Genomic DNA, 14,031 nt, shown 5'->3' with positions numbered 1-14,031 from the left:
AGTCCACCCAAACCCATGTCCATCGAGTCAGTGATGCCATCCAACCATCTCATCCTCTGTTGTCCCCTTCTCCTCCTGCCCTCAATCTTTCCCAGCAACAGGGTCTTTTCAAATGAGTCAGCTCTTCACATGGGAAGGAAGAAAAAAAGAATACCATTTTGAAGCATCCAACAAAAATACTACTTTCTTTTGTAGACCAAGCATGAACACACATGAAATCTTAAAGCCTAGCTTAATTACAGGCTCTTGGTATTAAGATCAATTCAGTCTCCTAAAAGGATATCCAAATGTTCTTAATGTTCTTAATGTATGCAAACAATGTGTTTACATTACAGTAAGAAAACTTAAGTCAGTTTGGTATAAGAGCAGCTCAAATAAAATAGAACAAAGAGAAGTCTGGCCTGCTACCAGGAAAAAATATATTTTTATTTGGAATCACTTTATTTGCATCCTTTGCTTTCTCCATTTTGAGATTTTCTGTTCTAGTTCTTTTGAGTAATTTCTTCAGACAGAACTACTACAAGGCCAAGACATGTGCCTTCTGTACTCAATCTGAATGTCTTAGTCAGACCCTGGAAAACTGGCTAACTATTTTTTTCTCTGTAACGTGTAGATGTAGTTCCACTTTCCAAACTTTACAACTAACTTACATGCTGATCTGAGTCTCTCCTCTTTATAAACAAACTATTCTATCTTGACTCTTTTCTTTATTCTTGAGATTCAGACAATTCATCTACCTATGACTGTCTTAGTTTGTACCCTTTTAAACTTGGTAAAGCCATTTCACTCTGAAAACTTAGGTCTTTTTTCAGCTCAGGAAAGTTTATTTTCAATTCTCTCTTCAATTTTTACATTTTCCTAATTCTATTTCCATAATTCCATTTTCATACTCCAGAAAAGAGACTATTGTTGGTCACATATTTTTTTCCCCTGATCTTTCCTCTATCAATATGTATCTCACATTTAGTTTGTTGTAGTTTATTGAACTTGGTCACCCTCCTTCAAGGGGCTGTGTATCCTCGAATATTTTGTGCTCTCTTTCAGGTCAGGCTTATTGGGGCTAGCAGGCAGTGAAAGGTAAGGGAATGAACACCCTTGGCTCTGGGGTTTCTCAAACTATGAGAAAGGTGAGACCTCTCCCTTCAGCCTGGAGGAGATATAATCAGACAAATAAGTACTGGTGTCCATCTCTGTCAGGCTCTCCTAGGGTGATCAGGCCCAGCTCTTGCTTCTCTACAGCTGAGGGGATCTGCTCTTGACTCGGCTGGCTCAATCCATGGTGAACATCTATAGCATCCTCAACAGCCTCTAGTATATTCACCAGTAACATTCTGTTGGTGTCCTCTACGGGCCCTTTGTCTGCCGAGTCTCCTTGATAGCTCAAGGCTTCATTTATGGCTGGGCAGGCTCCACTCCAGCTGCAACCATATTTATCTTACTGTTTGTCATCCCAGCAGGAAGCAAGAGGGATGCAAGACCATGAACAAAGACACTAGTCACTAGGAATAACATACAACCATTCACCACCACCTAATTAGTTCCTAGAGGACAGAATGTTTATCTCATCTTCTCTAATGAGAGAGGCTATTATCTCTCTTGGGAAGATACCCAGAGAGAAGAAATCAGTTTTACTTTATTTCTAGTAAACAAGAGTCCTGGGTAACTTTCAATGTATGCTCAGAGTCTGATGGGGATTTCCTGGAGCATGCAGATGTGACATGTAGCAATTAAAAATGAAACTGCTAGGGAAAAGATGTCTCCTGACCCACATCACTGGAGGACAACAGAGATGGGAACTGTCTCAGTTGTAGAAAAGAAATAGTGCATTCTTTCAGTTCCTTAAATGGCCCATGCTCCTCTCTCCTCAGGGCCTTCTTCACTGGTCTTCTCTGCTTGGGCTGCTCCTTGACCAGCTGCCTCCCTCATCTGTCCAATCACTCCTGTTCCTCCTTCAGGGCTCAGCTGAAATATCACTTCTTTAAAGAAGCCTTCTGAGTCCCCATACCAGGCAAAGCCCTCCGTTTAGAAAAGGATCATTGATTCTATTTATACTTCTCCTTCCTGGTATTTTTTTTTTCTCTGACACATTGTCTTATTTTATTCAAATAGCAGTCTGCTCACACATGGTCCAAGAACACTTGAATAATAAAGCAAATATAATCACATGTTAAAAATTGGTCTTCAAACATCATAGCCAATGATGCCACACTTGCCTATGATCTCACCAAAATAAAACCACATCCACACCTCAGTGGCCACCAAACCATTCAGTTAGAGCGTCCTTAACAGTGGGCTGTTTGAAGCTACCGGTTTTAGCACTGTTGATAATTTTTTTCAAGCTCTGAATTGCTGTAGGGATCTCAGCAGGGGTTGGAGGAACCAGCTCAACCTTGGCTTAGTACCAAAACATGGCCAATCGAGGCTTCGAGTAAGTCACAGCAGCGTTGACCAGCACTGGGGCCTTCTCCGCGAGGTTACGGACAAACTGGGCCATGGTCCTAGGACGGAGAGCCCGTTGCCCCGACTGGCCGGCTGAATGTCACCCGCCCGGAAGGTATACTTCTCCTTCCTGGTATTGAACACTATTTTTTTGGTTGTTTTTTCCCCAAATTATTCATTTAATATACATCTTTCCTAGACTACACCTTTCCTAGACTTTCCTAGACTATGACCTTCATGAAGGCAAGAAGTATCTGTCTTACTCCTAGGTGTCTCCTAGCATGGAGTTCTGGGCTTGTACTTAGCACTCAATTACTTGTTAAGTGAATAAAAGCAGGAAGACATAAACATATTTCTAAGATTGATATACCAAAATAGAACAAAGAGTGATGGGGAGCAGAGATGGACCAGAGGAGAAGGAAAAAGAGATGATCCCACAGACTCAAATGGGGCAGTGAACAAAAGGAGTAAGGGGGGAAAGTGAGAGAGAACTGGCCTGTGTAAAAAGATTAAGAAAATAAATCTAAAAAATGAAGATAGAACTGGCTTAGAAGAGCTTTTACACCTAAGCCTGAGTGTTCAACCCAGAAAAGGGGTAGAAGGAAGCCACCATTCAGAGTGGAACAAATCCAGAACATCACACAGAGACATAAAGGCTCAGAATACACATCTCCAAGGAAATGACCAGGTTATTTAGGCTCTGATACACTGCATTTCTCCTGAACATAATTCAGTTATTTTTTTTAATGTTACAGTGAATTCTCAGAATAGAAAGAGATACATTAAAATAAAGGTCAACTTTTTGCATGAATTTCAGACAGGTATATACCAGTAATTTAATAAATACCACTGAGTAGCTCTGTCAATGATAAAACTTTTAAAGTAAATAATTCAACTCTGAATTCTCTCTCTCTTCAATCAGACCAAAGGTTTCTTGTTTCCTGCCAGAGATGGGACTGGCCTTTGGGGGGCTCCTTATGCCTCTACTGGAAACACATCACTTTTCTAGGAAACACATTTTGCTCCATCTCCCAGAAAATAGTCTTCATCATTTGAGAGTCACAGTGACTGAGCCTCAAGCCAGCAAAGCAGCAGAAATGATTTCCACTGGCAACGTGTACATGCTGTCATAAGAAACTAGGGAATGATTTTTTTAAAATGAGGAATGTGAAGTTATTCTGCTTTTCCATTGCATCTTTTAGGAAGGAGCAAAATTAATAAAAGGAACAACTAAAAAAGAAAAAATATTGATATGTAACCTATACTTTCTATTTATTTTTTCCTTGTTTTTTGTTTGGTCGCACTGTGCAGCTTGTGAGATCTTAGTTCTCTAACCAAGAAGTGAACCCTAACCCTTGGCAGTGCAAGTGCAGAGGCTTACCTACTGGACCTCCAGAGAATTTCCCATATTTTCTATTTCTGGTAAGTCTGAGTTGACTTAAAAACACTTAAAATTTGAAAGTAGTACATTTAAAGAAGAGATTTTAAGTGATAAAAACTTTTCAAGTAAACATTTGTTTTTTGGTAGCAAATATCTTAAGCTTGTAACACAGTTTCAGGTTTATAGAGAAAGAGAAAGAAAGAAAGGAAGAAGCAGAGATTGGTATTTTCTTCCAGATTGTTTGTTTTCTGCCAACAGAACTACTTTTGTCTTTAAACAAAATCAGCTTAGTTCAAATCAACAAAGTAAAAAGCCAGACCCTCTCAAAATCTAATTTTTAAAATTTTATAAAATTTAATATAATAAAATGTAATATACAGGCTGTTCATGGTTCACAATAGCCAAAAAGTAGAAACAACCCAGATGCCCATCAACTGATGAGTGGATAAACTGTGGCACATGCATATAATGGAAAATTAATCAGCAATAAAAAGAAATGAAGTAATGATACATGCTAAAATATGGGTGAGTAAAAGATGCCAGTTATAACAGACCACATATTGTTTGATTCCATCCATATGAAATTTCCAGAATACACAAATCTATTGAGACAGAAAGTAGATTAACAGTAGCTTAGGGCTGGGGGGTAGGGTGTGAAATGGGGAATCACCACCAATGGGTATGGGGGTTTCTTTCAGGGAGAACAAAGAAGTTCTAAATTTAGATTGTGGTGCAGATATAAAGATCAGACTTGTGGTTGCCAAGAGGGAGCAGGGGAAAAGAGAGAGAGGGCTGGGAATTTGGAGTTGGTAGATGTAAACTATGACATTTAGAATGGATAAACAACAAAGTCCTACTGTATAGCACAGGGAACTATCTCCAGTCTCCTGAGATAAATCATAATGGAAAAGAATGTTAAAAGAAAGAATGATGTACATATGTGTAAAAAGAAGTCACTTTGCTGTGCTAGCCCAGAGACTGGCACAACAATGTAAATCACTATACTTCAATCCCACCAGGCTCCTCTGTCCATGGAATTATCCAGGTAAGAATACTGGAATAGGTTGCCATTTCAATCTTCTCCAGGGGATTTTTCCAACCCAGGGATCGAACCTACATCTCCTGCATTGGCAGGGGGGTTCTTTACCACTGAATCACCTGTATACTCCAATATAAAGTAAAAATTAAAACAAACAAAAAAACAAGAGGCAGGAGAAGAAAAAAAAAAAAACAAGAGGCTGATGGAACCAGGGCCATATTCTTATCCATGACACTGCATAGCTCCTCCACAGTAGGTCATGACACTATTCACAACACTGAGAATATTATAAAGGCAACTTAAACTATTCTAAACAAAGAAATCAAAGACTTCTGAGCAGCCAGGGAAAAACAGGAGCATATTTTAAGTGGATAGAAGGAGAATAAAAGGAGGGCTCTCCAGGGAAAGCCAGGACAGGTCACAACTAGAAGGGAGAGGAGGTTTCTAGAGATCACTGAAATCCAACTTTGCAGACTCAGAATTTTGATTAGACACAGTCACAGACTAACTAGACGGTGAAGAACAAAGATGACAGATAACAAATGCATCACAAAATAGTGGCTCTATCCATGGAATTCTCCAGGCAAGAATATCACAGTGGGTAGCCATTTCCTTCTCCAGGGGATCTTCCCAACCCCGGGATCAAACCCGGGTCTCCTGCATTTACCATTTGAGCCATCAGGGAGGCCCATATTTTCTTCTAGCATGTGTAATTTTATTTTGAGTTTCGTTCAAACAATCCATTCATTCCCTGCTGATTAGATCATGCGGTTGTCTTGAGTGAGGACTGGCCTATCTATGAAAGCCATTTAGAAGACAACTTACCTAACTGCTGAGCCCACGCTATGGCAGTGCCTGTGTCCCCCGCGTTGCCTTCAGCTAAGCACACCACTTCTTGTCCGATCTTCCACCCAATTAATGGATAAAAGCCTTGAGAACAAATAAACAATATATGTCACATAATGAAGAGTGAATTCATCACAGAGGTGTCTGCAGTGGAGCAACCTGATTATCTCAAAAACTAGCACCATGCCTGTGGAGACAGACTGCCTGAGTTCAAATCCCAGCCCTGTCTCATTTTCTAGGCGTGGTTTTACAAGTTTCTAACTTCCTAGCTTCAGTTTCCTTGACTATAAAACAGCCTACCTCAGAGAGCTCCTGTGAGAATAAACGGAGTTAATACAGAAAAAGAATTAGTGCCTGGCATAGAATATGAACAATAAATATTAGCTTTTATTAGCTACAAGCATATCTATGTCTCTAGAAACACAGAAACATTTTAATTGAGAAAGTAATGGTTATTACAAGATTTGTTTGTTAGAGAACTAACCATGTTATTGCATTTATCTGCAGTTTCTAAATAGAAACAATGATCATTTTCCTTTTTTATTTCACTTAATTTTTATAAAGATTATTTTTCTAGCTTTCATTTTCCCAATTAAGGGAAAATGAAGAACAGTAGGGAGGATGAAAGACAGGAAAAAGATTTTAAAATTCACCTCTAAGTAACCATCTTAGAGGACCAGGGCTCAGACTAAAAGCCCCAAGTGCTCCCAAGTGTAGTTACACAACCTATATTTCTTGGATTCTGCATTCCAGGATTTCTTCGATTAGGGAGAACAAATTCTTAGCAGTTGTTATTAAAATCCTAAATATACAGGAGTTTCCACTCCTGTATTCTTGTCTAAAGAATTCCATGGACAGAAGAGCCTAGCAGGCTACAGTCCATATAGTCACAAAGAGTAGGACATGACTGAGTGACTAACACACTCCCTGGTAGTTCAGTGGTTAAGACTCCATGCTTTCACCACAGGGGCTAGGGGGTTCCATCCCTGGTCAGGGAACTATTAATAAGATCCCGCATGCCACACAGTGAGCCAAAAAACAGATTAGAATGAAACCCTGAATACACATGCATCACTAGTTGAGAAGTACCGACCCCAAAAATATTCACGAAAAGAATAAATCCCAACACATGAAAGAAACTTTAGAGACCTAGAAAGATGATTTAAATAAATATAAAAAGTGTTAAAGGTAAATCTTTGAAAAACTGACCAAAATATCCTAATCTTTCTGAATTTTTCCATAAAATCCTCGTTATTTTTTAGTGCTTTTAATTAATAGAAAAAAAGCAAATTTGGTATTGACTATCTCGAAGAAGAATAATGAAAAATATCAGAGAATATCCTTAATATAAAATAGGAAAGTAGTGTCACAAAAGTTGAGTGGAAAAAAAGTGATATTTCATTAACAAATAAGATAAATTCTAACTCCTTACCTCCAACACTCTGTTGAGGCTTATTTCCAGTATTAATATCCAAAAATGTCCCAGTCCCCATGGTTAACTTCACATCTCCCGTCTGAAAGCAACATTCTCCAAACATGGCTGATTGCTGGTCAGCGACCTGCCAAAGACAAACAAATATAAGATCTTTTTGCCTTTAGCAGTGTTCCATTTCACTGTATCCTACTGTCTTACTCACTACAGTCTCATGGTTCAATATTTTCTTTCCTTTTTTTCTTTTTCCTTTAAACAAACTCCCTGGTGAGAACATAGCAACAACTATATAACAGGAGTCTCCCTAGGACTATAACATTATGTGCAAGACTAGCATGTCTCGGGAATTTTTAGTGGGCAATCTACTTGACCACTCTGAAGGATCATAAGAATAATCTTAATAACAAAAGTCAGAATAAAATATGTGCAGAAAAAACAGCTAAGGTTGGTCATTTGCAACTTGCAAGCACCTTCATTCATTAGTCAAAATAACAGACCACACAAATTTCCCTTTTAAGAAGTAGCATAGATGAATAAGTAGATGTAGGTTAAAACCATATATTTCCCAACCATACATTTTTGTTAAAAAGAAAAATTATAACTTTTTTTTTTTGGTCACAACACACGGCTTGTGGGATCTCAGTCCCCTCATCAGGAATTGAACCCCAGCCATGACAGTGAAAGTGTCAAACCCTAAGTACCAGGTCACCAGGGAACTCCCTATAACATTTTGCTAATGTAACTACATGCAGATATATTTAATATATGTACACAGCAATATTTTCAGAACCAAAACTCACATGAAGAATGCTTTCTCACTAATCAATAAGTTTTCTAGCCATACCTTAATCTAAACCTGAGCCTACTCCGAGTTAAATAAGACTGATCTTCTCCAAGGAACTTGTAATTTGAGAATTAAATTCCCCTCCCCTCACTTGACTCCTCCACCTACTGGAGTGATTGTCTATCTAGGGTCAGATGTTCTATACCTCCTTCTTAAACTGCTACAGGAAATTAAAAGCAAGGCCTGAGTCTCTATAGTCAAGAAAGAAACCTCAGGGACTTTATTGGTGGTCCAGTGGCTATGACTATGCTCGCAATGCAGTGGGCCTGGGTTTGATCCCTAATCAGGAAACTAGATCCCACATGTTACAACTAAGAGTTCACATGCCACAACTAAAGATCCCGCATGTATCAGCTAAGATCTGGCACAGCCAGATTAATTAATTAATTGCTAAAAAGAAACAAAGAAACCTCAAAAACCAGAAACAGCTAATTTTTCACTCATCCACAGATTCTTTACTGTCTCAGTAGACGAAGGGTTTTATAAAATGTAAATACACTTTAAAAAATAATAAAAAATAAAATGCAAATATTTGTCTTCTTTATTTTAATTGCCCTCTCACAGTTTCTCATTATATTGAATATAAATTAAGCATTGGCCCTATCACTGCTTTCTATCTCAGAATATCAAATATAAACCACATATTACTCAGAATACATTTTCTAAAAATTTAACATAGTACTTTTCTGAAAAATGACATATATAGAAGTCAGGAAAAGTTATAAAGAATTTCCATGATAGAACACTAGCCCATCGGTCCCCTTTGCAGAAAACAGAATCCTTCTGATTATATTCAGGGCCCTTTAACTTAAAAAGAAAAAAGACACTCTATTATGCAAGGATGTTTGTGTTTCTTAAACTAAACCCAACTATTCACAGATATTCATTTAGTTTATACTATACAAGGAAAAACCTCAAGTTTTCTACTTACCAAGGCCACTATTGGTATAGGCACACCAAATATCTCTTCATCTACTGATCCAAAATTGTGGCTTCAAATAAAATAGATTAAAAAGTAAGTTACAGCTCTAGAAATATTAATTCTAAAATTAAGCATAGCCCAAAAGTTACATAATGAACGTACAAGCACCTTGGAGGTGTAATAATGATAAAATGCTTTTCCCCACAAAGGCAAGGTGAATTCAGGGACAATTTTGCTGGTTTCTATATCTGATTTTCATTATTACCTCGTATCCTTCACAGGAGGCAGGAGAGACAGCGGGATTGAAAGCAGGGAGGTAATGATCTTGCTCCAACACATCTGGGCATAAAAATATGTCATCAGAATTCTAGCTAAATTACACAAAAATTGGTGATTCAAAAAGAAGGGGAAAAAATTTCACCTCATATGGATCAAAAAGTCCAGTTGTGCTGGCATTTGAAAAATCCGTGGCAAATTCAGAACCTAAATTTACATTGGAAATGATCTATTTATTATCAGGTAATGTCAATCTACACCCATATCCTTAGCAGTCTCAACCTTGCCTGCTCTCAAATTCATTTCAAATGCGCATTTCCAGTGCAAAGTCTCCAAAGTAACTTCCTGTTTAACGCCTTTAGGCACATTGTCAGATCATGATTCCTAGTTTAAAGATGAGGAAAGGGGCTCAGAGAAGCAATGCGATTACCTACAGCTATACATACTCTAGGTATAGTTGCAAAGAAGCAGATTCGGTATTGAACTCAAGTCTTACCAGGGTTCTCAGTCTTACGTTTGAGGTGTCATCACAATTTAAAAATCACTTTTCTCTTAGAAAATAGCTGAAATTAATCTAGCTTTACTGTAACAGGAAGTTACTAGGGTCCCAAAAGAAAACAGGATGTCTGGGATATGGGGGAAAAAGTTTAAAACTTTCACTTAAGATGAATGATTTCTATCGGTCAAATTCCAGTTTCTTGAGCAGATCTATCAAATCACCTTTACCTTTTGTGAGCTTATGTAACAGCCAGGTATCAACAGTCCCAAAGCAGCAATTTTCTTCTTCCACTGCCTTTCGCACCTTGAAAACACAACAGCACATGATCAGTTCTGTTAGGTAGTTAGAATAGGAAACAGGGGTCCAAAATGGCGGTGCCTAAAAGACAAGGAAGGGAAAAGCCTGCGAAAATAGAACAGAGGAAGGTCAAAGGAAGGTCGGAGGACCGGAGTGAGGACTTCAGGTAGACCAAACAGCACTCCTGGGTAGCCCAATTTGCATAGGGTAGGCCCAGGGGGAGGGAAAAACTTATAAAGAGAGGAACCAAAGGGCTCTCCCCCCGCCCCCCACCATATGCGTGCGCTCTCTCTCTTTCTCTCTCTCTCTCTCCCACGTGCTGGCACACTCCCCCACTCTCTTCTCCTAGTGTCTTTGGGTTGGCATGCCCTCACGCTTCGAGGATGGATTCTCCCGCTATCTTCTAAATAAAATAGAGCTGTAACTGATTTGTCTAAGAGCTATAACACAGTTTGTCCAAGACCCAAGAGCTGTGATGCACCCAGGACTTTAATGTCCATTGCTCCAAATCTTTGTTGTGACAAGACAGAACCGAGGAGCATACACTCACCTGACAGTTCAAAAAGGATAAATTATTAAGTGCATGATCAAGTGCCAATCACTAAACACAGTATCATCCCATTTTTTATAAAAATTAATATATAGAGAAATAATTTCTAGAATTGACCCTCAACAATTCTAAGCAATTACTATAGAGTACAAAAGGCTTTAGTTTTACACTAAGTATGCTTACTTTTGTGATGAAGGAAAAGTGTATCTATTTTTTAGTTTACATATACAAATATGTCTAAATATAGAAAGTCTAAAATGGGATATAGCACAATAAAGCTCACATGTCAAATCAAACCAGTTGCCTGTTTCTGTATCACAAGTTAAGAATGCTTTTATAATTTTATAATGGTTAAAAAAAACAAAAAGAATACTTTGTGACACATAAAACATGAAATTCAACTTTTCATTTCCTTAAAGTTTTACCAGACACAGAACACAGCCACACTCCTTTCTTTATATATTATTTATGACTACTTTCATGCTAGAGTGGTGGACTCGTTGTGAGGGAATCCTCATGATCTCTGAAAGTCTAAAATATTACTTACTTGGCACATCACAGAAGAAATCTGCCAAAGCAAAAAAAAGAATCAAAACCTCCTTAAACTAGCTAACAGAGAAACTGCCATGCTTGTAAAGATATCGTTAACTTACTGGAAAACAATTCCCCGAATCCTACTTGATTATCTCTGCAACTCTTATTTGTCCTTTAGGACAAGCATTTCCTGGATGTGCCCAACCCAGCATTCAAGGACATCTTCCATACAGTCATTATCTCACAACACCATCCATTCCCTAAGCTCCTTAAGAGCAGGAACTAGGTTACATTTATAACTCCAACACCTAGGAACATCCCTTTCAAATAACAGATGTTAAAAAAAAAAAAAAAAACTTGCTAAATAAATGAGGTAAAAAAACAACAAATGAACACATTTAAGAATGAATTGTACTTTAATAGTAGAAGGGATCAATAAAAGAAGATGAATGGCATAAGTTTTAAAAAGAGAAGCCATCTGTAGATTCCTTATAACAAGTATTTTGAAGAGTCAGGTATAATACCACTTAAATATGGAGTGTGTACATGCATGCTAGGCTGCTTCAGTGGTGTCCAACTCTTCGCAACCCCTTAGGCTGTAGCCCCCCGGGTTCTTCTGTCCATGGGATTCTCCAGGCAAGAACATGGAGTGGGTTGCCATGCCCTCCCCCAGGGGATCTTCCAGACTCAGTGACTGAACCTGTATCTCCTGTGACTCCTACCCTGCAGGCGGATTCTCTACCGCTGAGCCACCTGGGAAACCCTAAATATGGAGTACTTAAAGTAAAATAATGATATTTCAAACTTTAAATCTAGAAATTGTGATTCTACAATTTGTTTCGAATTAGATGAAGGTTCACCTGCATCTTTCTTTTTTGCCATGCCATGTGTCATGATCCTAGTTCCCTGACCAGGGACTGAATCTGTGCCCCTGGCACTGGGAGTGCAGTCCTAACCACTAGACCAACAGGCAAGTCTCCAAAGGTTAGTCTGCATTTCAGCGAGTAGCAACAATGCCCACCAGGTAGTAAACTCACTTGTTCATTTAAAAACTACTTCAGGGCCAGCCCCTCTGATAGGCAGTAGGTCCTCATGAGGTTACCGAGGGACAGAGTGGTATCAGGGCTTCCTAAAGCAGGAGGACCAAGAGCAATCCTCTTTACATTGGGTTAAGACTCCAAATGACTCTACTCTAGGAGTAGGGGTAAACTAAAAGCTTCTTACAGGAACTCCATCTCAGCTTTGAATCATTTCAATCAAGCTGGATTTAGAAAAGGTGAGGAACCAGAGATCAAATTGCCAACATCCTCTGGATCACAGAAAAAGCAAGAGAATTCCAGAAAAATATCTACTTACGCTTCATTGACTACGCTAAAGCCTTTGACTGTGTGGATCGCAACAAACTGTGGAAAATTCTTAAAGCGATAAGAATACCAGACCATCATATCTACCTCCTGAGAAACCTGTGTGCAGGTCAAGAAGCAACAGTTAGAACCAGACGTGAAACAATGGAGAAAGGAGTACGTCAAGGCTGTATATTGTCACCCTGCAATCAAACCAGTCAATCCTAAAGGAAATCAACCCTGATATTCATTAGAAGGACTGATGCTGAAGCTAAAGCTCCAATACTTTGGCCACCTGATGCGAAGAGCTGATTCATTGGAAAAGACCCTGATGCTGGGAAAGACTGAAAGCAGGAGGAAAAGGGGCAACAGAGGCTGAGATAGTTGGACAGCATCACCTACTCAGTGGACATGAGTTTGAGCAAATCTGGGAGATGGTGAAGGACAGGGAAGCCTGGTGTACTGCAGCCCACGGCATCACAAGGAGTCAGACATGACTTAGTGACTGAATAATAACAAAGTAATCAGGCATATGAGGAAACAGTAGAACATTACGGCAGGGGTAGCTGGTGAGGGTGGGAAGGAGAAAGAAACAAACCATAGGAGTTACAGATACTAGCCATGGACTTTTAAAATACCATGCTGATTTGGGGCATGAGGGTGGAAAGAAATCCTAAAACTAAAAAACTAAGAACTTAAGGGTTGGGTTTTAATAATAGTGTATTAGAAACAAAGAAATAATAAAAGAGTTGGAAGACAGGTTAGATGAAAATACTCAAAATAAGGCCCATAGAGACCAAAGAATGGAAAATATATAATAAAGAGGAGGAGTCAAAAAGGATTTAGTCAAAAGATCTAACATACATGTAAGCAGACTTTTAGAAGGAGAATGGAGCAGAAATTTACACTTGAAGATAACAGTTGATAAGTTTTCCAAATCAACAAGATATCAAGCAATGAATTTAAAACATCCTACAAGGCCCAAGCTTCCCAGGTGGTACTAGTGGTAAAGGACCCGCCTGCCAATGCAGGCGATGTAAGAGACATGAGTTCCAGCCCTGGGTTGGGAAGATCCTCTGGAGAAGAGAATGGTAACCCACTTCAGTATTCTTGCCTGGAGAATCCCATGAACAGAGGAGCCTGGTGGGCTATAGTCCATGGGGTCAGACATGGTCGAATATGACTGAAGCAACTCAGCACGCATGCACACATGAGGCCCAAGCAGGTTCTGCACTGAGATAAGTGCAGAAAATGTGTTTGATAAAGTCAGCATCCACACATAACAAAACATCTTAGCAAACAGGAAAAGGAGAGTATTTCCTTAGATTTGATAAAAAATATCTAAAGAAAACCTATCATAGATTCATACTAAATGGTGAAATGTTGAAAGCTTTTGTTTCAAGATCAGGATGAGAAAAGGATCTTTGCAGTCATCCTTTCTAGTCAATATATCCTGCAGGTCCGTATCAACATAAAGAATAAGAAATAAAAGTAGAGTCATATTTCTGTATCACATGTTACCAGGAAATTGTAAATTAAACCAATGAGATACTACTTCACAACTATTATGTGTTAGTCACTCAGTCATGTCCAACTCTTTGCAACCCCATGAACTGTGAAAGCGAAAGT

General features: G+C 38.8%; 1 protein-coding gene and 1 pseudogene across 4 annotated transcripts in view; both read right to left on the bottom strand.

The window, feature by feature from the left end:
* The window catches only part of GK5 (glycerol kinase 5), a 77,068-nt gene that overhangs the window by 23,140 nt on the left and 39,897 nt on the right, over positions 1-14,031 (bottom strand). For all 4 annotated transcript variants that reach the window (XM_043474211.1, XM_043474212.1, XM_043474213.1 and 1 more), the window contains 6 exons: positions 9,906-9,981; positions 9,325-9,386; positions 9,169-9,242; positions 8,913-8,973; positions 7,138-7,264; positions 5,685-5,789 (listed from right to left, as the gene is read on the bottom strand). In XM_043474211.1, the coding sequence (XP_043330146.1) occupies positions 5,685-5,789; positions 7,138-7,264; positions 8,913-8,973; positions 9,169-9,242; positions 9,325-9,386; positions 9,906-9,981 (505 nt within the window). The remainder of the gene's footprint in view (positions 1-5,684; positions 5,790-7,137; positions 7,265-8,912; positions 8,974-9,168; positions 9,243-9,324; positions 9,387-9,905; positions 9,982-14,031) is intronic.
* Positions 81-4,105, bottom strand: LOC122445246 (annotated as a pseudogene).

This window comes from Cervus canadensis, chromosome 7 (genome assembly GCF_019320065.1).
Source record: "Cervus canadensis isolate Bull #8, Minnesota chromosome 7, ASM1932006v1, whole genome shotgun sequence".
Classification (NCBI taxonomy): domain Eukaryota; kingdom Metazoa; phylum Chordata; class Mammalia; order Artiodactyla; family Cervidae; genus Cervus; species Cervus canadensis.
Note: the sequence above shows the minus strand (reverse complement) of the source record. Positions and strands in the feature narration are given on the sequence as shown.